We start from the raw sequence: 26,429 nt of genomic DNA, 5'->3' as shown, positions 1-26,429 counted from the left end.
AAAATCCACTGGGTAGTAAAAATCTTGGACCTTTACTATAACGTTCTCTACTATGCCTTTTAACTTGCATTTTGATGAAGCGATCCGCGAGTTGCAGAGTCATATTGGTAGGTTTTAATTCATGAAGACCTAACTGCTTAAATAAGTAGTAGGGAAGTAGGTTAACACTAGCACCTAGGTCTAAAAGTACAGTAGCGGTATACTTGTCGCCCAACATGCATGGTATAGTTGGTCGCATTGGTCCTGTACTTTACCACACCATTGGTAGTGGTAATCGAGGAAAACCGCTTTCGAGGAACGCTTGTCGAGGTACATTCAGACGTCATTTGGTGGTGCACATGTCCTTCAAAAACTTGGCATGCTTGGGCAAATGCTTTTAGCGCATCTAGGAAAGGTAAGTTTATGGTCAAATTTTGAAGGTTTCACGGATCTCATCAAAATGTTCATCATGTTTGTTCTTTACCAAACGGGCGAGGAACGGAGCTTTTAGGCTTGAATCGCGATATAAGGATCGAGTGGTATCTTTTCTTAGGGACGTGGGTGTAGATTTTGAAGGTACAACTTCGTCCGTTATAGGTTGCGAGGTAGGAGTTGGAAGGACGTCAGTCGTGGCTTCTGTCGATTCCTCGTCTGGCATACGTATATTATTGTTGATGGTTCGGCCAGAACGAAGAGTGGTAATGGCATTTACCTCACCCTGGCTTGGATTACTAGATCCTGGTGCATTGTTGAGTTCAAAGGCAGTGTTTGTAGGCTTAGGGTTTGGAACCGCTTGCCCAGGAACACGCTTTGACTTTTATCCCGAGCTAACGGTGAAGACCTGTTGGATAGAAGCTAGGATTTGATTCGTTGATTCGCGTGTATGTCGGGGAAAGTTTCAGCCGTTTTATCTACTGTGGATTGTACCAAAGGAGCGGGGAACTAGTTCACGCGGTTATTATTCACGGGTTGATTTTGGTAGCCATATCCTTGATTAAGCGGGAACAAGGTTCGCGGTTGTTTTGGTACCCTATATTTGCGTTGTTGGGAAAATTACTTTGCCCTTGTTGGAATTGTGGAGGATTTCCTTGACGATAGGAATTGTAGTTCGCGGGTGGTCGATGACAGAACGCGTTTTTGCCACCGGAAGAGCTTGTTGTTGGACGGGGGTGCCCAAGCTAAATTCGGATGTTGTCGCCAAGGTGCATTAGGGATGTTGAAAGCACAAGCCTCTTGAAGGTTGGGGAGGACACTTTCGTATACCAAAAGGACAATATAAGAATCGGCGCTTTCGGGACTTAATCAAAGAGGGCATGGGGAAGCGTTGGCAGCCATGACCTGTTTGGGTTTTTATTCATTTACTTGTACCGAAAGAGCATCGACCTTTTTGTTTAAGGACTCGATTAGAGTTTTTAATTCCGGATCCGGTTTGACCTCGAACATAGACGTAACTTTGGTAGGAGTGTCTTTAGAAGATCTAGAAGAATCAGTGTTTCCCCAATGGGTGCTTCGTGAAGCCTGTTTCTCAAGAAAAGTGTATGCTTCAGTAGCGCCCTTGTCCATAAAACAACCGTCGTTCATGATATCTAATGTTTCCTTTTGATGGTCAGAGAGACCATTAAAGAATGAACGGACTAATACAGCGGTGTCGAGTTGATGATGGGGACATTCGAGAAGTAGATCGATAAATCGCGCTCCATGCTTCGAAAAGGATTCACGGGGCCGTCTTTGGAAAGAACTTAATCTTTTGAAGCATTTCTGTAGTTTTGTTCTGAGTATAAAACTTTATCATGAATGCTTGAACAAGTTTGGCCCATGTGTAAATGGATTGCGGCGCTTGTCCGGCGAGCCAAACTGAAGCTTTATCAGCTAAGGTGAAGGGAAACAACCTAAGCAGGACTTGTTCGTTGGTAACGGTCGGATGGCAGAAAGTGGTGACTACTTGTTGCACCCGACGAAGGTGATTGTACGGTTTTTCATGGTCTAAACCATGGTAAACATGTAACAAACCGAAAATGTTTGGCGGAATACGAAAATCACCTACAATCGCATCGAGTTTAATGCAGGAGGCAGGTCCTTCCTGTAAGGCAGTATAGAAATCTGAAAGGGATTTTTCAACTGTGAGATTTTCCTCAGCCATAGTTAAAGGAGATAATGGCAACGGAGATGTTTGACGAGGTTGATTTACGGAGGAGGGACTATGTCTAGGAGATAACATAAACAGTTGTTTCTTGTATTTTCGACGATGATATGTAAGTTCTAATTCCTTATGTTTACCGGACCGTAGTCTCATACAAATATAAATTTTAATTTAAGGCTCATAAGGAACGAACAATGACTGGAGGTTCTAGAATTTAGGAAGGAGGGAGTTGAAGCACGTCTTCCTGGAAATTTGCTAACTTCGGCGAGGTAAGCTAGGATAGCGTGTGAATATTCCAAACAGCCAGGTCACCCGAGAGAATTGAGGGAGGTTGTTCGCGTACTAGCACGTTCCTTAATTAGGCAACCTCAATTTTTTTCAAGTTTCCTAGGCACTGATGGAATAGGATGATGATTTATGATGGTGTATTATGCGTAGTGTTATTATAATGATTTAGATGAAATTTTTAATTACTATGAATTTTTTATTTTATATTTTATATTTTTTTTATATTTTTATATTTTTATTTTTTTTTTTTATTTTTTTTATTTTTTTGTTTACGTAATTAATGTATTATGGAGACGTGATTACGAAATATGCAATTAAAACGATAGATGCCAAAATAGAAACTAACTAACATATACTAGTTTACGCAGAAAGTCTACCCATGCAAATATATATTACCTATACGTGCAACTATATGTAAGTTATACGTGAGCTAGGGGAATGTCGAGAACGAACTCATGCAATTGAATACCGTGTACGTGAATTGATGTAACATACACATACAAAAATATTCTAAGCAGATGGTTTGACGCTACGCATATATCAAAATATATTTGAATCATATTGTGTTAACGTGAATATGTAATGACGAACCACTTTTACATGCAAGGAGTCCTCATGCCAACATACAAATATACGAGGTAAAACAGGTTATAGCAAATAATATCCTCGACAAAGTTTGAGGAGTTTAAGAGTTTGAAACACGGCGTCCGCGATTCCTCGATATAGCGATCGACTAACTCCGAGCTTAAACTTACTAGAAAAAGCAGGACCGAGAGAGCCCAAAAGAGTAATCGAAAAGGAAAGTGGTGCAGTACACGAAAACCGGAGTGTTGATACTCCAAGTTAGTCTCGCGTGCTACTAATTCAGCCTCGTCCGAGACTCTTTTGTCTATTCAAGATACTTCAAATTCTACGGAATTACTTAGATCGTGCTAATGAAAATAAACAAAACTTGGTTCACGATATTTGTTAGTAGAAAAAGTTAGGGTAAAGAGTTACGTAACTTGTTAGTATTGTAACATAAATGAAAATTTAAAAAGATGAGGAGGTAGGGGAGGGGGTTTTTATGGATGTATTCCAGTTATTACGTTAAGTCCAGAGTCCTTCGGCGTGCAGTGACGCCATTTGATAGACACGCATTTATACACGTTTTGGTTTTCAGTTACTTATTTTCTTAAGTCTGAGGTCCACAGTCCGAAGTCCAAAGTCCAACGTCCGTATAGTCGTACGTTTTAGTCAAGTTACCTTACTCATGTGGGTTTGGTAGGATAGGTCGAGTAAGGGATCGTCCAAACCTTAGAGCTCGGATAGGTTCACAACTGGAATTACAACTTTTGGTGAGTAGGATTTTTCGGTTTCTTTTTAGTTGGTTTTAATTAAATTAACGGTAATGCAAATAATGTAAATTACTACGGCGATTATATGTAGGTAAACAAAAATAGAGAAACAGTAAAAGAGTTAGTCATACTCATGCGAGAATCATTTTTCAACAGTTTATATTACCACATCACTACATCTCTAATTCGTCTCGTTTTCGGAGACGACGTCGAGTATTGATCCCTAGTGCATGCCCACATCTCTAGGTCGCATTTCACTAGCATAAGGAGTTTCAATAATATCTCATCTACGGTATATTATTTCAGCTCCCGCTCGATTTCACATCACCGGATTTGGGCCGAATTGGAGAGCTATCCGACACCGCAGAGTCGCAAGCGAGGCGTTTCTAGAGCATCGGCCAGATCCAACTTTGTACAGTCTCAGTCATTTTGAGACCGGATGTCAAATCTAAGCCTAATTCCTAAGTAGTGACTCTAGAATATTAAAGAGTCAATCCGGATTTTTACACGAGCAGCATAACCCTCCCCCTGAGGGGGGGGGATTAGCTCATGGTCATAGAAGGAATAATAAAACTTGCTGTATACATTAAGTAAATAAATGCATGACAGGAATTAAACTAGAAAAGAAATGACTGTTATTAAGGGTAAAATAACTTACAGTATTTAAGCTGCTGGAATGGAAATGACAGAATGTAAGTACTAAAGAAATAAACTAACTAGGCGGAAGCTAAAGCATGAATATGTTGAAGACCATATACGAAGGCCACCCCCTCATATATATAAGCTGAAATAGGAAGGCTATCCGTGAATGATTTAATTTAGATTTGGCCTTATGCTAATTGAATGGTTCAAAACTTTGAGAATCAAAGTTTTGTTTTTTTACCCATTTGTTTTGTCCTTTTCCGTATTAAAGTTTCGTCTTCTAGCTCATTTCAATTCAAACCACCTGGTTTGAATTGGTACGTGTCTTCTCTTTTGCCAGGTGGTACCAAATTGAAACCATCCTTTGCCACCTGCCTATCTTGACTTCGTCATGCCTTCGGGCCGCAGAGTGGGTCCACTTAGTGTGTCCAAAGTGGTGGCGGCGATTTTGGCGTTTTACGACTTTTGTCCTTGGCGAGCAGAGTTCGTCGCCAGTCGCTATGGCAGCTTCACTAGCCAACATCGGCATCTAGATTCATCCGATTTGAGCCGGAAGTTTTTGCTTCTTTATATGTGGACCCGCTCGCGACCGGTTTTGTTCTTTTGGAAAGCCGGCTCTAATCGGGCTTTTTGTTGGGCTTCACGGGGTTGAGTGGGAAACTTCAAATATTCTCGTATTCCCGTGCCGATGCATGTTTTATCACTATATTTATTTTAATTGCAGAAACCTGCAAAAGTACGAAAATATAATTATTACATGATTATTAAACACATAATCGACCAAAATGCTATGTCTCTCGGGGTTTAATATTACAGTTTTGGGTGCTTATCAGTATACTATATCTAAGATTTTGGCTAAACAAACTATATCTATTATGAATATTTGGATACTTCTCAAGAAGTGATTTCATGCACGACAGAACTTTGCCATGTATCTGTTGATCCTTCCAGTTCATACGTCGTTAACTATTCATCTGATGCCTGTTGATTGGGCAGAATGAAACGTCTTGCATGTCTGCAGTGCAGCAGATATAGTGCGAAAATACCACCTGCATTACATGCGAAATGTGACGGTTTAATTTTCCTTCTTTCACTTGGAAATTAAATAGTTGAAGTTTCAAATTCTAGCAATCCTTAGCACAATTTGAGGTTTTTATCTTGGCAAGAACCTTTCCAGGAATAAATATGTATATCTCAAATTCTTAGTAAAGTTACTTTTAATGTTAAGAAGCGTTTAACCTTGGGCCTCAAGGCTGTAGCTCAATGCCATTAGTTTGTGCACATGCTCAACATAGATACTTATTTTCTGTAACTTGTACAAAGATTTGAAGATGTACTTGAAGAGAGGGATGAGAGCTAAGGTCCAAAAGATAAAAGAATGCACCCCATATACTTCCTAAATGAGAGGAGAGTTCTCACAGAGTCTCAACTTTCCTAAAAAGTCGGTCTTGTAGACATAGAGAGGAGAGTTCTCACAGAGGCTCAACTTTCCTAAAAAGTCGGTATTGTAGACATAGAGAGGAGAGCTACTGAGATCACCATAAACCACACCAAGACATTGGTAAGCCAATGATAGCACTGTTGAGCAGGAAAGCTTCTTGAAACTCTAGTTCAATGCACAAAATGTTTTAGTAAACAACACAAATATAGGATATATTAACAATGTAGAGAAACTTACTTGATAAAACAGGGAAGTTCAACACTCAAAATCTAATAACTCAATTTAAGACTAATTATACATTGTAACCCTGAACCTCTAACTTAGGCACCACTATGTATATGTCTATAGAAATCCCTCTAAACATTACGAACATATGATCTAGAGCTCCGAAGCTCGATAAAATGTCAAATTGGCGAAGAAAAAGTAACACTACTTTGTAGTCTATAAAAAGTCTTATTATGGACCAAGAGGTAAGAAAAGAGAAATTTTAGAGAATGTACCTAATCAGGTTCAATGTCAACTTTTGCTTTACCCACCAAGCTTTTTATGTACGACAGTTGCCACATTAACACCATCTATTGCAAAAGTCTTACAGAAAATTAACCTGAAAAACAAAAGGATATATACTTACCAGTTTTAAATGTTGAATAGTATATAAGAGACGCTTCATTAACATTGGCACCATGTGTTCAATGAATAGATAAAACCATGATGATATCACACCAACATCTTCATATTACACTTATTGCCAATCCTAGAACACCCTTAGCCTGATCCTTCAGCTATGGCACAATCAACTTGGAAGATGTACTTCTACTGTTATTGATAATCTTATTACACTTTCCATTGACTTACTATAAGAAAATAGACTAATCATGAGAATTTTACAATAACAATTTGAATATATATTTCTGTTACGTGTAGAATGTACAACTGTAAAGTGTCATGACCTGGTTTCATATGGTTGTGTGGTTGTGTTCATGTAAAGCACCTAGCCACCTACCCATCTATAAAATATTTTTGTGACTTCAACATCAACTGGTTTGATGTTAGAATGCAAGAGAAGATGGGGTTTGGGGATAGTAATTATTTGCACAGGATCAGAAACATAAATGTTAGGCAATACTATGGAGGGTTATACACATTATTGCCTAGATATTTTTTTTCGTGGAAATACATATCACGTCCTTCAATAACCTTTTGCTATTTCCTCAATATATAATAGTCTATAATATGAAATTTGAAACTCAACTCTTTCATAATAGAACAAAGCCATATATAGAAATGTGGCTAGTTCACCAATATCCAACCTCTAAAGTTTAACCAAGAAACTAACAATATCAAAGCCTAAACATGTATCACCAATTGGAGAAAAAATATGCAATATTAAAGACTTATTACCAAAGCATTCTGAAGAAACCTTACAGTTCGTTGTCAGAATCCTCATGTAGAAAACTATGGTACTGAAAACTGGTCCAACTATTTCTTTAGCAGAGAAACTACTTGCCTCATAGTTGATCGCCTTCTTTATTCTTCTGCATATCAATTCTTAAGAAATTAAAAGAAAATAATGTAACAAATTGCACAACCACACATACAAACACCAAGAGCAAAAAATTACGTATTTAAAAAGTCAATGGTAAGAACTTACAGAAGTACGTAGAACCATCTGTCTAAGAAAGATATAACTCGTCAACAATCGAAATATAACTTCTTCCACATCCATATTGTCACACCCCAAATTTCCAGAAAATAAAAATAAGGAATTATCCAAGATATAATTATCTCAATCGTCACCCTATTCCATCTTCTGAAAACCCAGGATGAAACGAAACCCTAATAACCCATTACTAAACACGATATAGAAAAATGAGATCAAATTAAAACCAAAAGAATAACTCTTAATGTACGAATTCAAGAATTACTAAACAACTTTATTACATCTGTTTCAAATCAAGACTTTATACTTCATAACCAGTAAGACTCCAAGAGTGAATCCAAATCAAGCGTCTTCATTCACTGCATTCTACCATCTATGTTTCCAAGAACACACCCACGTTGCAAAAGAAAGCAAAATGGGTCAGCAAATTGAATTTGCTGGTATGAGTAGACCGACAACATAAAAACAATTCCATACTTTACTTATCCAAACAAACACTTTATATGTACCCATAACTTAACCATTCTCAGCTTTGAAGACAGGTAGTTCCGTCATTTCAACCGGCATAGTTTCTTCCCAAACAAGACATCCATTCTATTAACTCATTATAATAACTCATTTTAATAACTTAGTAATTGAATTAAATCTTACCGATATCCACTTTTGTATAAGGGTAGGACAGCGTCCCTACACAAAATATCATTAAGTCCTACCCTCCTGCAAAACAAAGTTAGGTTTCCCAAACCTAAACATTTAATTCATACATCTACTTCTCTCACAATAACCATAAGAATATACAATCTTACATAATATATCATCAATATTAACATTCATGTCACCCCACCGTACCAATTATATCACGTTAACAACATTTACATTCCTTCGTAAGAAATCATATTTATCATATTATAATACACAACCAATCATATCCAATATCTCGCTCTTACATAAAGCCAATATTTTTCTTTAAAACCACTCGTCTACTTATGAAAACAAGAAGAATCACAAACAGGGAGTACATTCATCCCTCGTGAGTATCAATCAACTCACACCAACCACATAAACATTTCTCATAAGAAATCATATACATCATAATATATAAATATTCATATGCAATAACTCCATCACACGTAAAACCAATATTTTACTTTGCTTATTAATTATCTCGTTGACTCATTTATTAAAAGACACAACCCAACATTTAGTTCCTACTCCACGATTTGCACTTCACACATTTGCCAAATCACACATATCCGTGTGCCTCACTCACACCGAGTACAACTACAAGACATATGTCCCAAGCGGGGATATCGCCTCCAGGAAACATATTTTCATCTTGTAAACTCGTAACTTGTGAGTCACAACCATCTCTGGGCTTAACAAAATATCAGGTCATTCATGGCACATTCAATGAATATCTTGGGTCATTCCCACCACATTCAAGGAATACCCACCATAATACTAACAGGTCATTCATGGCACATTCAATGAATACCTTGGGTCATTCCCGCCACATTTAAGGAATACCCATCATAACACTAACAGGTCATTCATGGCACATTCAATGAATACCTTAGGTCATTCCCGCCACATTCAAAGAATACCTATCATATCACTAACGGGCCATTCAAGGCACATTCAATGAATGCCCGGGGTCATTCTCGCCACATTCAAGGAATACCCAACCTTACATTCCCGTACAATTAAGGAATACAACTAACCCGCAAGGCAAATGCCTTAGTTCCTCTCTAAGGCGGCTTTTCACATGACATCATTAGTCATAAACATTTCTTTTCATCAAAGAGGCGTGGAAAGATCTAAAGATGTGGGCGACACATTAAATTTTCACCGGACACTTTTACACCGGATTTTAACACTCAAGAGTTATCATTTATTATAATATTTTCATTATAAAATAAACATCATCTCAAGCAATAGAATCATTAATAAAGATTCTAAACACAATAACCAATCAACTCACCTCATTATCCATTATATAAATCATAGATATCCCGATTCTCAATTATGATTAACACGTTAATTAAATGCCTCGTGAATACCTTTTAAACCACCACAAGCACGTACATAATTAAGTATTAACATTGTACATATATAATTAATTATCACAATAACTACCATATAATATATATAATATAGTATAGTGGTTGCACTTTTGCTCAAAGCTGCCTACGTATCTAAATCTTTCAAGATTGGAATCAAGCCTTCGTAGTTCTTACCAGCCACATACTCAAAATCAAAGTCTATCAAAACCAAATATATATTATGGCATAATACCACACCAAATCTTTATTAGATAATGGCAAACATGTTTATACAAGTTTTGACAACATCCGATCCTATTATTAGATTTGTCCACAAAGTTTAATATGTCAAAAGTTTGAAAAGTCAACATTCAAAAAGTCAACGGTCAACAGTCAAAGCCCAACAGTCCCCAAACCGGTGTTCATCCAAACAGGTCCTAACGCAAGCCCATATTTAAAACAGTTCAACCCATGGTCCTAATCCAACTAACCGAAACAAAACCAAAGCATAGCATGGGCCAAGCCCAAAAGTCTAAACCAATTTATTTACTCCATCCGACCCACTTGAAAACATAAGGACCAACCACATTTTTACTATATAGAAAAATGTAGGGGTTGAGGAATAGTATTTTGGTGTACATCCCAGGGGCAGTTTTGTCATTTCGCATTTTTGTGTGTTTTTTTTATTTTATTTTTATTTTTGTAGGAATAGAATTGTACTTTCACTTTTTGTTAAATTATTATTTACAGAAATGGGTCCTACATATTTGCAAAAAGTGGATGGCATAAAAGTAATTATGTGATTTTCAAAGTCTAAAAAAACAAAATTGTTAGCATAACGGTAAATATTTGAATGTTAAAGTCTTAAAAATAAAAATGGTAGGACCTGACGTTCGAAGAACATGCTTTTAGCTAGTAAAATTAAAACTTGCCCAAAGAAACAAAAGCTAAAATACTGGCCCAAGCCCAACTAAAAGAACTAAAGCCCAGCCAATTAATAACTAGGAACAAGCCCAACTCAAAGGACTTTAGAGCCTGGTCCACCTCCCAAGCCCAACTAAAAGACTTTAGAGCCCAATCCCAACATCACCTCAGGTCGTCTTCAACCTCTTTCCTCCTCGATCAAACTTCCACCGATCAGCGACCACCAATCTCACTCCAAACACCACCAAAAGGTTCGGTTTTGCTCCACATAAAAAATCCAACCTTTTGGTATAAACAAAACTAAAATCCCCCACTTCTCTAAAACCGCCTCGACGCCATTAACCACCGTCCGACGGCTTCACACAGTACTCCAAACAAACCACCAACCTCTACCCATCACTCGACACCCCTTCAACCAATGAAAAAGGGTTGGTTCTCACAACCAAAACAACCGGCAGTCTAAAACATGCTAAAAACTCAATCACTATAATCTAACAATTTTTCGGCCGGTATGTAAACATGTGATTAGAGTAAAAAATTTGAATTATTATAAATACACTTTGTTCAATCAGTGCACAGACAAATGGCACACAATTTTTCTGTTGTTCAATCAACTGCTTGAGACAAACATATATGTTGACAAATTCTGAGCATGCATAGAGCGACCTACGAGCGAGCATAAAAAATTTATGAGCGTGTGAAGTTTGTAAAAATTTAAAAAGACAATAGTAACGAAGAAAATCTATGAGTTTAGTGAAAAGAAAAAAAAAAATATCTACTCACTGTTTGTAAACGGAACAACTAGATTTCCAAAAACGGAAGAATTCGAAGAAAGTCGAAGTCTGACTATGAAAAAAGACGATCTTTCTCGTTCGAAACTTTTTCTTTTTACTTACTGATGTTACCCTCCTTTCTGTCTCTTCTTTTTTTTTTTCTTCTTCTCTGGGTAAAATAATCTCTAGGTGTGAACTCTTTTTTGTTTTTAACCCGGGGAAAACAAGGATGAAAGTTGATCTTTTTACCTACGGGGTTTCCTATCCTTAACTAATATCTATCTTATATATTTTTGTTTTATCTATTATTATTATTATTATTATTATTATTATTATTATTATTATTATGGTACTAAGAAAAATAAAAGAAATAAACAGGGTGTTATACATATCACCTAATTAATCTCTGACATACATCACTTAATCAATATTCAGTGACAAAAAAAAAAACCCTACACTAACCAATAAAAAGATGGTTTCCAAACATCATTGCATTACCACAATTATCATAAAAAACAAAGAAGCTTATGAAAAAGAACTTACGTCTATCTCATTTGGTCTCACTTCTAAGTTACATGCTTTGTAGGTCACACTTCAAACAATGACATGTTTTGCACGTCGGGCTCTTCTTTCTTTCCATTTTAATGGGTTTTAACTTAGAAGGAAAGATGAGTAAGTTAAATTATATGTTATGCATCACTTCGATCTTCAATGTATTTCTCTAACATGGACAACTATGAACTATAAAAATCTGAAAAGGGGATTACCCTGTTTCATTTCTCTAGGTTACCCCAAAGCTACTAAACACAAAGGCATCACAATGATCTCACTATAGCATTATATCATGCAGCTAAATTTATAGATAATGTATTAAATGTATCTCATCACGACACATATCCAACCACTCCAAAACTTGGATAGCCTCTCCTTTCTCCCATACCCAAAAGATTCATTGACCTTATAGACATTTTTAAGAAATATAATGAAAGCAGACACAACACCATGGATGTCCAATATAAACAACAAATAAAGCAAGTAAATGCAGTTTAAACTTAAAGAGGTTATACATTTGTGCTTCCAATGATTGATAAACAACTTTCAATCTTTCAGGCCATTCCTAGCTCGAATCCCTTTCCTGTGAAATACCATCCCCAAAACCAAATGCACATGTGTCTTTAGCACTCGCCTAATGGTGCAAGCAAGATTAATGTACCTAAAAAGTATATTTAAAAGAAAAGGAGAATCATATCCTTTGATTCAAACACTTTGCTTTTGTTTCAGTTGATATAGGTGAAATATCAAGACAACAATCTAATTGAATACAATTCTAAAAATATTATTGAGCTAAATCATCTAATAAGATGAAGTACCAACTTATGCAGGCACCACCAAATTCATGTTAAATACAATCACAATGATAACTCACTGATTTTGTCTTGCTTAGATGGCTCACTTGCAATATTATCTCAAACCCAGAGGTCGATCGATATTTATTAATAGACATTTGAAACCCAAAAACAGGTATTAAAAAATAGATTACTAAAAAAACTTACAAATCAATGGACTAGTGAATTGCTTCCTCTTCCTTCGTCAATGAGAGAACTCTTCATTTTTTTGAGGTTGAGAACTCATCGGTTTGGGCTTTGGGTGTTTTATTTTTTTTGGTTAATAGTAGTCGAAGGTATTTTGGGTTCTTAGGATTCCTAGTTGAAGTCGAAGAGGTTTTTTTTAAAGATTCAAATTTTGTGTTTGAATGATTCATAGTTATCGCAAATTGGTTTCGAGATTGGGCGTGTAATTGTTTTGTTCTTATAATGTATCTCGAGAACATCTAGAGAATCTCGAGCAAATTCAACGTCAGATGTAATTTGTAGTAGGGACTGAATCGCAATTAATTAAAATATTGTCCTGACTTTTAATTAACTTTGTGTACCCACTTAAAAATACTGCTGACGTGGCCTCCTAATATCACTTATGAGCATTTTTGCCCACTGTGCAATAATAGATTTAGACTAGATTTTGGACCCGTGCGTACGCCAGGGATCTATTAAATATTTTGTATGCTGAAAAGGCTTTACAAACTGTCTCACACAAATTTTCGAATCAGAATATATTTTTATTAAAAATAAACTAAAATACGTTAATGAGCAGCAATTATGGTGCATAAGTACTTGGAAACTAAGGGATCAAATTGAGATATCCTCTTCAGTTTGTGATTTAGGATATTAATCCGTAATTTTTAAATTGAATTATCTTAAACTCAATCTAGCTTGTATAATAGTTTTCTTAGATTTATGGTGATTTAGCGGTAAATTATCACAGCTCGGCTTACGTACTAATGTGTACAAATCACTAAAATATCTATGAAATCACTAAAACAGATTGATTGTTTACATATCCTCAAAGAATACACTATTTCCACTTGAAAAGATTTATCACATGAACGTGTTCACTACAATGAATATGACATATGACATCACTAATTTTAGATCACTTTCAGCGAAGTGATGTCATATGAAAACTATGACATCACTTTTCTCAGCATGTGATGTAATAATTATCACAATCTTTTTTCACTTATTTGAAAGGTGATTGTTTGTATACATGGAAAATATTCTTATTCAATTCCAACATGAATAACAGAGAAGAGATAATGGATTCTATGTCTTTCATCAATGTGAACATGTCATAGTGTTAACGTAAGATTGAATTGGGTAAAATGAGTAATAGTCATTAATTTTCAGATTTGAACAATATAATAATCAAATGGATGGAAGAAGAGTGTGCCTTTCAAATAACATTCTCTTTCCAAACTTGAAGCTTCTAACACACACCTTGAACTTACAATAAAATGCTCAAATATTCCATCTTATTTCACCTTTTTCCTTATTTCTTATAGTAGATTTATCTATTCTCACATTTGCAAAACAAGTAGGATAAACAAATAGTACCACAAAGAATTTTAAGCTTCAATATATTTTACTCTAAAATTATTAAAATTATAACAATAATTCTGACCAAAAAATATTTAGGTGGCTCTCATCAATTTTGCAACCAAAGTTTTTAAGCTTCAATATATTTTAACTCTAAAATTATTGAGTTATTGCAAGCTCTCTTTTCAACAAAAGTTTGTTAGTAGTTCCATATTGAGTTATTGCAAGTTTTGAAATGTTTATCACAATGCAAATTCAACAATAGCTTTCTTATGCAATACCAATAGTAGCTCATATAGGACATCATATTATTATACAACTTAGCAAGATTCTACTCCATGATGATATGGACATTTTATAAACATCCATATCCATTTATGAAGTTAGAGAGGTGAAACATACTTGGCAGGATTCTACTCCATGATATGGACATTCTATAAGCATCATAACCCATATCTTTTAACACTATCATATCTTCCTGCGCACAGAATGAGCACAAATTTTAAAAATTTATTTTTAGCAATATCCCATCATCTGTACTTTCAGGAAAAAGAACAAAACTTAGGAAACCAAAACAGCCACACCTCGATCAGTTAATTTAATCCTCGCTCTTGAATGAAGTGATTTCACTCGTCGTATCTTGTATTTGTTATAAGAGTCAGTTCCAATTTCTATTCCAGTAGCTTAAATGAAATGTAAGAAGGTTGTATATATCCAGTTCAAAGAAAGCCAATGTATTGTTTATAAATGAAATCAGTTAAGTACACATAGTTAAGGTTTTGCTTACCATTTGGACCCTAAAAGAAACCGTCCCAAGTGCCAAATACAATTTTGCTTTTGAGTTCATTTGTGTTTTCCGATAATATCCGAATACAAAATCTAGATTGTTATAGTCAACTCTTATTGTGATGGAAAAAGTTATATAGATTCACATGTAAACGAACTCTATTGCTCTATATACATTGAATAAAAAAACAACATCACATGCATAATCATGTATTACATCTACCTGTCTTCCAAATATTATTATTGGTGATTGTCCGATCCTTTCATAGTGTTCTTATGCCGATAGAAGCACAATTCTTTACATTAATGAGAAAGAACTTGGGAGAGTTTGCACCTTGGGATTTGATATCGTGTTAACTTTGGCATTTTCTGAATCGAGTGTTCGAGTCTATGTATATGAGAGGTTGTGTTTGGATGATTATTAGATATATCATTAGATTTTCTAAAAAAACAATGTCATACAAAGAAGCATAAATCAAATGTGTAAATAAAAGCACCCCTTCATAATAAAAATTTGGTGTTCTTTTTACAAGTATAGACTTTCAATATGTATTATCATATTGTAGCATGCATGTGTTTAAAAAATCATAATGAGATTCAAGAAAGAAAAAAATGAAAAGGAAAAAAGTGCATATGTTAACAATGTGAGAGTGCATGATGGGTATTAGGGCACTTTACTCGGGGAAGTATATTGGTTTACTTCTTAGGAAGTTAATAACTAACAACAAATGGAAATTATAGGTATATGAAAGGGTTATGCAAATAACATTTTGAATGTTCTAATTGGTACATCTCACATAATCCATAAATAATGTGGAGAACCGTGGGAAGTTGATTTTACACCCTATAATAAGTTATTAACTGAAGAATATGTAGTGTTTTGAGGTTTAGTGTTAAGGATATATTGAAATCAGTCGATGCTTTATCATAGACACTAAAATGTATGATTTGTAATAGGGAATTAGCTTATACAAATCACCTATTTTTTCGCAATTTTTTTTATTTGATCAAATATATAAGAACTAGAACATTAAAAGTGTTTGATTTGTAGTAGGAAATTAACTTCTACAAATCACTTATTTTTTAGCAATTTTTTTTATTTGATCAAATAAATAAGAATTTGAAATACACTCAAACTCTCTAAATATAAGAGTTAGAAATACAATCAAACTCTCCAAAGAGGTTCCATGTACGTGGGATTGTAGCCTATTAGAAAAGTTTCATATTTGAGTGTCACACAGGTGAGAGAAAATGTTATCTCTCGTATTATAGTGCCACATAGGAGAGAGAAAAATCTCTTTTAGAAGTCTCTACTTTAGTATATATACAAGGTTTTCGACCCGGCCATATGGCGGGGGATCTTACAGTGTTTTACTTGATGGGAATTTCTCTATTTCTAGCAGTGCAAGAAGTTCAGTATGACGTACAACCCATTCAACATGTGCCATTAAGAATTAAATTGAAAATAGAATCACGATAATGATATAACATTTATTCCTTCAAGAGTCAGACTTGTGATTATCTAATACTAACTATCCACCACCAATAAGGAAACCTTTATTTGGTTTTTGACAAAAGGTGGCCACAAAACACCATGATAATAGGCTGGCTAACAACATCAGATTACCATTAATTCACAAATTCATTGCCTCTTCGTCTATTGTACGTTTTGTTTCAGATCTATTGTTGCACATGTATGTCATTGCCGAAGTTATTTCCGTTATCAAACACAATATATATACGCACAATGGGGTGATAAGGTAGTTCTCTACATTATTTTGCAAACTAAAAGTTTAAGAAGAATGTTTTCTTACATCCATTCATCCTCATAAAAACCTTGATGACTTACACTTTCCAGTATATAGATGGTTATGTACCGAAACCAATATTCAATTCCATTTCTTAGGTATTATGAAGGGACTTTAAAGAAATTCAAAGAAGTCCAATTGTTTAGATATATCTCAATTTCAGTCCTCTAGAAATTAGAGTTAGAGCATGTAACTTTTCAATAGTATGTGATATGACTGCTCATAAGTCACATTGTGATCAAAACTTAAGATCTTTACAGAAATGACAAAAAACTAAATAAGGTCACTAAAGATCAAAGCCCAAGCATAGAACAGAAAACAAACTAAACACAACAGTTGCTAGACTAAAGCGGGCGGTTAACATTCGCAATTTCTAAGCCTTGACTGCTTGGCCATAGAACTTGGACTTCTACCATGGCCAAACTTTGAGTAAGTGCATGTCTATGAGTTTAAGCTTGATTTCTTCCAAGGCCAGTCTTGAGGTCTACTTCAACAATGACTGTCTCAGAGTAACGACACGCTTCTTCAGTCACACACTTATCATAAGGTAATTTAGCTTTGACCACTCCATAGTGGGGAAACCTCCCATTGAGTAAGTGAGTGTCTATGACTCCAAGGCTAGTCTTGAGGTCTGCTTCAACAGTGACTGTCTTAGAGTAACGACACGCTTCTTCGGTCCCACACAACAACCATTTATCATAAGGTAATTAGCTTTGACCACTCCATAGTGGGGGAAAGCCTCCCATTGGAGTATAATTTATTTAATATATAACAGAGTCGATGTCATGGTAATAAAATCGGCATAAGTTTCCAACTTACAAAGTACTCCTTCATACTAACTCTAAGAGTGCCACTAACATTTTCTTCTTGCCCAACCCTATGAGGACCTTAAAATAATAACCAAGCATCACACATCGAAAACCCTACATACCATTCATAATTTCCTGGTACATTCATGTTGAGTTTCAATTGATTCAACAACGCGTAACAATAGTAGTGTGATTGGTTTCTAGCAGTTTTATACTTCTACAAAGAAGTTGCAGTGCTCATAGATCAGTTGCAGGTGCTCATAGAAGTTCCCTTAATCGATCAAGACGGTCCTCTATTTTCTGGAAAGCATTGTATACTTCCCATGAGATTTAGTCATCTCTATCAGACAGCAGCCAAACAAAACATAAGTGCAAAATCTTTAATATAGTATGTGTTAATCACAACAATTCACTTGGCATAACAATGATTTATTATCTGTACAAGATGTTTGACAATGTACAGATCCTTCGTGTCAAAGAGCAAAGTAGATGCATTAAACTAAGACTCAAAGTGTATATGAGAATTATTGTTCTTTCTTGCATCACTTTATATACTTGGCACTCATGCAAATAAGAGACAATAAATGCTTAAAAAGCATATACCTAAGGAAATCAAACTATAGAGATTTTAATATACTCCTCAAAATGCCTCAAGCAATTCTAACTATATTGTCAAAGTTCTCAAACTGTTTGGAATTTCCGGCCTGTGAACTTCATTAATAATTTCCTATATGTTGATCATATTAAGAATTTGAAGTTCTAGCTAGCAAACCTTAATTTGTTGCACAGAGCAAGTTAGTTCAAATAATTCATATCATCTTTGAGCTTCGCCTGATCAAGACAAAGTATCCCCCCAGTGTACGTACGAAAGACCGCCGTAAATTAGTGACCCCCTTTGATGTTATAACTTGCTAAAGTATCCCCCAAGCGTACGAAAGACCACCGTAAATTACTGACCCCCCCTTGGATGTTATAACTTGCTAAAGTTTGATCATCATCGAGTTCTTCTCCTAAGTTTATCTCTTGTAACTTCACTTTGTAAATGACAAAGAGCACAACACGGTGGTAAAAAAATTCCTTAATTTGATCAAACATGCATCAGATTTTTTCGGTAACTTTTTTTTTTTTTTTTTTTTTTTTTTTAATAATCTAGAGGTTATGGCTGACCTCAACCTATATTAGAAGAAAAGTGGGGATACATAGTGCCTATTCTATCTTCCTCTATGATATGGTGTAACTTTTCATCTAGAGGAAGAAAAAATAAAACAACACCTTCTTCTGGCGATCTATACATTTTTGAAAGGTAGTCCGGTTGCCCGATTTCCTTCTCGAAGATATGACTAAAAAGCATTTAACAAATGTGCAAGTAATACTTCTAATCTGAGGCTGACCATATTAGAACAATACCATGGGCAGCACTCACTCCCTTTCAAAATGTTTATGGCTCCTAGAGAGTCCGAGTTGACTTCCAGATTTTCTATACCCATCTCTTGGGCTTGCTTAAGCCCAACTGCAATGGCTTGAATTTCGATGTATGGTGAAGTTCCTTGTCGAAAGCAACCTGCATAAGCGCGAACAACATTCCCCAAGCCATCTCGTATAGTCCCTCCATACCCACTTCCATTTTGCTGGACCGAACCATCAGTATTGAGCATGTAAGCTCCCTGTTCCGCTGACTTCCACCTACACCAAAGAACTTCACGAGGTTTGAAGTTCATTTGCAGTCCCAACCTATCGGCAAAGAGCTCAAAGCGGTAAGAGTCTTTGACCTCGATGATTTTTCTGAATGTGACTTCATTGTGGCCATAATCCTTGAGGTTAGTTTGTTGGGTCGTCAACAAGATGTTCTTCTTCTTCGATCGTTTCTTTCTTTTGAGTTAGGTGGGCCGGTGGCTCCAATAAAAGCTTTAAAGATATCGATTACGGTGGTGTTTTGCCGACATAACACGAAAATACTATACCATTGAGGAAGAGGAGTCTTTGACTAGCTCCCCTAGTCCAAGATTGTTTTTCACAAAGGCCGTTTTTGTTTAGAGTAGTGATAGTTGAAGAATAAATGTTTTGAGTGCTCGAAGATATACCGCAGAGACTGCATTCAGAGAATTGCAAGGTCTTCTTCTGTATCAAGCGATCTTGAGTGGGAAGACAATTTGAGAGCAATTGCCACAATGTAAACAAGAATTTTGGGATAGAGAGCTTTCCCCAGACCACTCTGTACCATTTTACCTTTGGTCTCTCTTTTCGCAGAACTGCATACGCTGATTTTACTGAGAATTCTCCCGAACTACTCGGTGACCAAATAACTTCGTCTTTGTCTAGATAACAATTCACTTCCGTACCCAAGATGAGATTTTTCAAGGAACTGTCCGAGATAGATGTCACCAGAGAGGACCAGTTACCTTGATTCAAAATATCACTCACCTTTGCATCCTTTGGTAGCGCAAATGAGTTTCTCGCAACTATTGATTCCCAAAGCGGTTGACTTGAACACCATGGGTCATGCCAGAAGGAGGTGTTAGTCCCGTCTGCTATAACATATCTAACATATTTCCGAGCAATGTTTCGATGCTTCAGTATCCCCCTCCATACCCAAGAGCAGTTTGCCGGTGTTTTCATAGTCCAAAAGTAGGACTGCTTTATCTGTTGGCTCCATGTCCAGTTTGACCACAGTGATCCATCCTTCTCAGCTAATCTGAAAATCAGGCCGCAGTAAGCCGCCTTGTTCCAAGTTCTAGCATCTATCATACCCAGTCCACCTTGCTCCTTAGTATACCTCAATACTTCATGGCTGGCATGATGCATCTTCCTTGTCATATTGGGACCAGACCATAAAAAACGGTTGCAAATCTTAGATACATTGTCTAGAACTTTCTTTGGTAAAACAAAGGTTTTTGACCAGTAGACTTGAAAGGATGAGAGAACTGACTGGATAAGTTCAAGTCTACCGGCCCTTGACAAGGATATATTCTTCCAATTAGAGATACGTGAAGTCAATCTCTCTACCAAAGGTAGACAATCTCGTATACCTAGCCTTGAAGAAGTAAGAGGTAGTCCAAGATATATAAGAGGTGGAGATATAAGGGGTATACCCAAAGCATTAGCCAAGTCCAATCCTAATATTAGTGTATAGCTTGTCCAGTCACACTAATATTGGTAGTCGTCTTTATAATAGCGGAGTAGATCGATAGCAACCACCTTTTCATTGGACATCGTATTTTTTTTATTTTCCAATGGATTTACGTGTTTTATTAATGAATTTTTTTTTTATGTAGTGACTAATAGCTAGGCTTCTGCTATTCGCCGTTCATGAATTCTTGTTTAGGCAGTTCATATCATCCATACATAGTGGATTCTCTGAGAACTATCATATTTGCATTGAACCCAACAATGAGTTGGGAAGAAAATCTAATTAGGCTCTCTCTCATTAAGTACATGCTATTAAGTGTTTGAGTTTTTTTTTGGTGACTTATTAAGTGTTTGAGTTGAATTAGAAAACTGAAGAGGAACGTAATTGAGTTTTTTCCACGAAAGAACCAACATCCACGTGGCTTCACTCTCTCTTGAGAGAGTGCCACCTATGATAGAGATTGTCCACGTAAGGTGTACATGTACTATGTTTTAATATAGAAAGAGTCAGAGAGGTGATAGTAGATCTGTCAACTCCCCCAACAAGAGCCCATAGAATAAACTACCACCTAAACCAGCCCAAACAAAAAAGCCTTTAGGTCCTAGAGCCAGATGGAACCAAAACCCATTACAAATGGGTATGATAGCAAAGCCTAGCCCATTAAGGAGCTTTAGTCCTACTTACTCGGGTATGGCTTCAAACTCTTCAGTACACTCACCAAAACAATCTCCCACCACCCAAAGCCCTCTTCTTTCGCCATCTCCACCTCATGCCACCACTCTTGATCCTATAAAAAATCATTCATCAGCTCCTCCTCGCTTTCTAGTCACTCCAGGGCAGGATTACTAGAAGATAACTCCAATTACGTGTCCAAATGATATGGGACATACTGAAATTGTGGCAGTCCTAGCCGATATAACTACTTGCCACCCATTATTATAGGCCAAAGATTGCGAATTGAGAATAGTGTGACTAATGTGCACGAGGAAGCATCATCATCAATGAAATATGTTGAAGTACTGGCTAAGTGGCTATTGGAAACAAAAGGAGCCATATGTATACTAAGCTGGATAACCAAGTTTGTATATTATTTGTTGCATTAAATTATTATTACTTCATAACATCCTGTATGTCTGATCTCTTTTGGTTTAGACTCCTATTTAAACATAACGACCGTATTTTTTACCCTGGACCATGTTTTAGTAAATACCAAAACTCAGGCGTAAACCTGTCCAGGTGTCACCACTTAAAAATCCAATATAAAGTTATACATCTTTAGCGAGTCACTCTTCCACACTCTATGATGGACACAATCTTTTTAACTGAAGGGTAGTGAGAGGAAACTGATAACAGATATACAAACTAAAAGAACATGGGAAAGGTTAGAAAATATTATTTTCCAGTTAAGACACATCCAGTGCAGAAGTCATGAATGAACAACACGCCTTAAAAGTTCAAATCTTTAAAAGGTTCTGGCCCAGTCGTCTTAGCAAACATGTAAAGAAACAAGCAAAATTGCTAGGCACTAATTGAATAATTTTAGAAAGAAGTATTAAATATAGAGCATGTTTTCAGTGTGCAGGTCGTATGGTGCGCAGGTGATTATGGGCCTTTGGATTTAGTACTTCTGTCATTAAATACACCCTTAGTATGAGTGGCTGAGATGTAATGGCGCACCATACATCTCGCGCACCATAGATTTAGCCTTAAATATATACTTGTAAACAAATTAAGTCATAAAATGTTAGATTAGTAGCTTTACCTTTACAAGGACAGCGGCAATTCCCTTTGATATCTGTTTATGATCGCAGAAGACATATATATAAGCAGAATCCTTAAAGTATAAAAGGAAAGCATCGTCAAAATAATTTCTTAAGGATTACCATTTCTTGAAGGAGCAGAGATTGATCTTGTTTCCATAAATATGCCAATGAAACAAGGCCTAACCTTGGACAAACGTTTTCCACGCGTAGCCTTTTGTAATCAGAAGCAATAGCACCAGAAGAAACTGCTGTGATGGAGGGTACTTGTCGTTTCACTTCACTTATTAAAACAAGCATATCTTCAACCTCATCACCCAGAGTCATTCGGTAGCTATGGTTTTGATGCCTATGTGACAGTATTACATAAGAAATATAAGTAAGTGTTCAAGAAAATTAGAGAAGAAAAGAAGAAATAAGGGAATCCTGTCAACTATACAATGTCAATTAGAAAAAGAGCATGCTAGCACAGTATGAAAAGAATATATTTCAAACAAGTGTATAGGATGATTTCCATATATTATATGCAGAGAACTTTATACTCTCTTTCATTTCAATGCATGACCTGCGTCACTTCAATCAACCACATGCATTCATTAACATATTTAAACAAGAAATAAGACAAAAGTCCCAATTTCAATTTTAACATATGACAGCTGGGTTTTGAAACCATTGATAAATAAAGACATTTTTTGGTTTATAACTACTAGAAAAACCAGATTTCATGTTTTAATTATTAATAAAGACAGAGTTTACTTTTTTATTTTTTACTCTTTCCAATTTTATTGTTTTATGTCTGGTATGCACTAACGTTTGTGTATACTTCGCATACCAATAAGTGGTATGCTGCTTTGAAACTTGTGCAAAATTTTTTTTGATGTTTGGTATTCACGTCTATGCATAACAATTTTAATTTATGATGTTTGATATCATTTTCTTTATGATGTTTGGTATACCGGCGTTAAGGCATACCATACTAAGAAATACTATGCACCGACACTTATGCATAACATTTTCTTTATGATGTTTGATATGCACTGATGTCTGTGTATACCAAAGGTAGCATACTAAGGTGGTATCCACCGACACTTGTGCATACCAGGGTACTATTGTCTTTTTCGGACAAAAGTCAAATATTGTCTTTGAGAGTGTTTTTGAAATGCGGTGGGTTTTTCAGTTCATTATTTCGGAATTTTGTCCTTTTTAGTTTTGTCTCCCCATTAAATTTCATCAATAACAATGCTACATCTAAGCCTCTTTTGAAAGCTAACAACCTGGAAGCATTTGGTCTTGTTGGGACATAGTAACACAACTAAATACCCATTCGAGGCTCAGGTCAAAGTAGGGGTGCCAATGGGTACCCGATTATCCGGAATCGAAACCGAATGTTCCGGTTCTAGGTCTTAAAAAGTTAGACCCATTTAAAATGGGTCATTAAGAACCGAACCGATAAAGAACCGAAACTATAGAACCGAATAGTAAAAAACCCGTGGGTACCCAAACCGAAACTGAAACCGATTATTATGATTTCAATATATAAAATTTAGTATTATATTATATTAAAAATAATCAAACTCATACATTATAATATAAAATATATTTTTTACGTGTAAAAGTCTATTAAATATATATAACATAATAGTGAATATGTGTTGTTAAATGTATATTTTATAACAATACGTTAAACAAGTGTATCATAGATGTTAATAATAATGTCAATGTGTATATTATGAATTAACTAATACACTTTAGATTTATTAACTTATGCACGTGTATATTTAAATATGATACACATGCTTGATATATTGTGATACACACACTTATTATAAACCAATATATAATGTTCATGTTAAAAATTAGTGATGAGATATAATTGTAAAACGTATGTACTCGCATGTTTGATTTAATATGTGAGTTAATACACGTGTACAAATATATGTGTATACACGTAAAATATATCAAGGTAGCAAATATATGTGATTGCATAATAAATATATGTGATTAGCGATCGAGTTAATACAAGGAAACAAATATATGTATATGCACGTAAAAAAAAAATCAAATTTTTGGGGTTAGATATTTGATTATTTTAATTTCTATATCAAAGCTTGAAATTATCACATAAATGGTAAATATTTTAACGTGTATGATTGATATATGTTCATAGATTGATGTAAATATGATTGTTGATACATCACTAATTATACATAAAATATTATCATGTAGGAAAAGAAAAAAAATAAAAATAAAAACAAGTTTTAGTGTTTCAATGATTGAAATTGTTTAATAATCATAATAAATAATAAAGACCCGAATTAAAACCGAAACCAATAAAAAATTGTATAATTAGTGATGTATCAACAAAAATATGATTGTTGATACATCACTAATTATACATAAAATATTATCATGTAGGAAAAGAAAAAAAATAAAAATAAAAACAAGTTTTAGTGTTTCAATGATTGAAATTGTTTAATAATCATAATAAATAATAAAGACCCGAATTAAAACCGAAACCAATAAAAAATTGTGGGTTTTGATGGTTTTGGGTTGGGTTCTATAATTCTCATACTAAAACCGTTGAGAACCGAAATCGATAGAACCGCAAATAGTAAAACCCAAAGCCAAACCCAAACCGCTAAAGCCCTACCCAAAACCGACCCATTGGCACCCCTAGGTCAAAGTATTCAATTTAATAAACTCTACACGAGGGACTCATATAACCACTTAATCAATTGCAAAGATATTATTCGAAATTGCCTATAAATTTCACTATGTTTCTTCCATTTTTGTTTGATTATTTTAATGTTTTATCGATCAGTAACAGTAACGGAGCAAAAATTAAATAAAATAAAGTAGATTGAAATTGCGGATGATAACTTAATGTTCCACTAAAACGTCCACATTATCACTAATCTACTCAGCCAGCATGTGTGCAAAGACAACACTCATAATGAAGTATGACTTAGAGAGTTGATTCAGGAAAATATTTTTGTTAAGAACAATATCAAAAAGGGTAATCAAGATAAAATGATTCAAAGAAGAACAAGAACAAGGAAACCTCATCTCAAGTTTCTAAAATTTGAATCAACACACACATCAAACACCAGATCCATCACCATTTTGTTCAAGCCTGGCAAGAGCTTAATGGTCAAAGCATGATTCAATAAGTAAATAAGTAAATTACGAGCTACATTAGAACAACTGAAATTACTACAAAAGCTATTAAAAAAAAAGAAAAAATAAAAATAAAAACTCCAACATAAACCCGCCAATCCCGCCATCGGTAATCTTCTTCTTCAAGGAGAACATGGTTTCTCTTTCACATACTGGATCAACATTATTCCATAACAGAAAGTGAAGGCTAGTGATAGCCCCACTAGAATTACATCAATCCCCACCTCCTTAGCACCTTGCAAAATTCGCTTTTCAATAATGGTCATCACTTCTTCGTCACTAAGTCTTTGAGTCAGATTTGCCATTGTTTTTTGAGCAATTTTTATTTCTTTTTCATAAGAATAATAGAGATACTCCCCATACTTATATATAGTATGTGTATTTCTTAGGGATTGGACAATGTACAGTAATTTTCCAAATTCCACAACGACATAGCAATATCTTTTTATGGAACAAGGAAAATTTTCTTTATCCATGGAGAAGAAAAAGTGATGAGACCAATAGTAGCAGAAGACATCAACAGCTGAGAACCCACTACAGTTCGGATTTTGTCATGGGTTTTGATCACTTCCCCTTTCTCAAGCCAATCTCTTTTGGTTCATAACCATTAAAGAGAGACAAATGTGTCTTTGAATATTTGATGGGTTGATGAGACTAAAACAAATAGCCAAAGGCTCAAAGCCCAACCAGTCAGTTTGTATAATTCTAATCACCCATAACAAACTCGTATGCTCTCCTTCCTTTCTTTCACTCTCAATTCTTAAACAAACGGTTAGACATCAACCTAAAAAAAAAAACAAAAA

At 35.3% G+C, this 26,429-nt stretch overlaps 1 protein-coding gene and 1 long non-coding RNA gene across 8 annotated transcripts; both read right to left on the bottom strand.

Moving 5' to 3' along the window:
• Nucleotides 1-5,231: 5,231 nt before the first annotated feature.
• LOC147505937 (uncharacterized) lies at nucleotides 5,232-10,696 on the bottom strand. 2 transcript variants are annotated; one of them, XR_015220711.1, is made up of 4 exons: nucleotides 7,479-10,696; nucleotides 7,253-7,362; nucleotides 6,328-6,431; nucleotides 5,232-5,435 (listed from the first exon to the last, which is right to left on the bottom strand). It is a non-coding gene; the product is annotated as an uncharacterized LOC147505937 (long non-coding RNA). The 2 variants fall into 2 exon arrangements; XR_015220710.1 differs by lacking the exon at nucleotides 5,232-5,435 and adding an exon at nucleotides 5,466-5,992.
• A 1,348-nt stretch (nucleotides 10,697-12,044) lies between these two features.
• Nucleotides 12,045-23,033, bottom strand: LOC147505936 (uncharacterized). Of its 6 annotated transcripts, XM_086558326.1 has the most exons (5): nucleotides 22,889-23,033; nucleotides 22,573-22,798; nucleotides 22,452-22,484; nucleotides 14,562-14,637; nucleotides 12,045-12,439 (listed from the first exon to the last, which is right to left on the bottom strand). In XM_086558326.1, exons 2-5 carry the CDS (start codon nucleotides 22,774-22,776, stop codon nucleotides 12,402-12,404), a joined length of 351 nt encoding a protein of 116 aa, XP_086414452.1. In that variant the 5' UTR covers nucleotides 22,777-22,798; nucleotides 22,889-23,033; the 3' UTR covers nucleotides 12,045-12,401. The 6 variants fall into 6 exon arrangements, 2 of the variants coding, with proteins under 2 accessions (XP_086414452.1, XP_086414451.1); XM_086558325.1 differs by having other exon boundaries at nucleotides 22,573-23,016; XR_015193515.1 differs by lacking the exon at nucleotides 14,562-14,637 and having other exon boundaries at nucleotides 22,573-23,016.
• Nucleotides 23,034-26,429: the final 3,396 nt, after the last annotated feature.

This window comes from Coptis chinensis, chromosome 4 (genome assembly GCF_015680905.1).
Source record: "Coptis chinensis isolate HL-2020 chromosome 4, ASM1568090v1, whole genome shotgun sequence".
Taxonomy (NCBI): domain Eukaryota; kingdom Viridiplantae; phylum Streptophyta; class Magnoliopsida; order Ranunculales; family Ranunculaceae; genus Coptis; species Coptis chinensis.
Note: the sequence above shows the minus strand (reverse complement) of the source record. Positions and strands in the feature narration are given on the sequence as shown.

What these genes read in the sequence shown, in the direction of transcription:
- LOC147505936 (XM_086558326.1), bottom strand. Translation starts at nt 22,776, where the DNA reads ATGACTCTGGGTGATGAGGTTGAAGATATGCTTGTTTTAATAAGTGAA. An exon ending in TTGCCGCTGTCCTTGTAAAG is followed by an intron (nt 14,638 to 22,451) that starts GTAAAGCTACTA and finishes TTCTGTGCGCAG; the next exon opens with GAAGATATGATAGTGTTAAA. An exon ending in ATGGAGTAGAATCCTGCCAA is followed by an intron (nt 12,440 to 14,561) that starts GTATGTTTCACC and finishes TATACTTTTTAG; the next exon opens with GTACATTAATCTTGCTTGCA.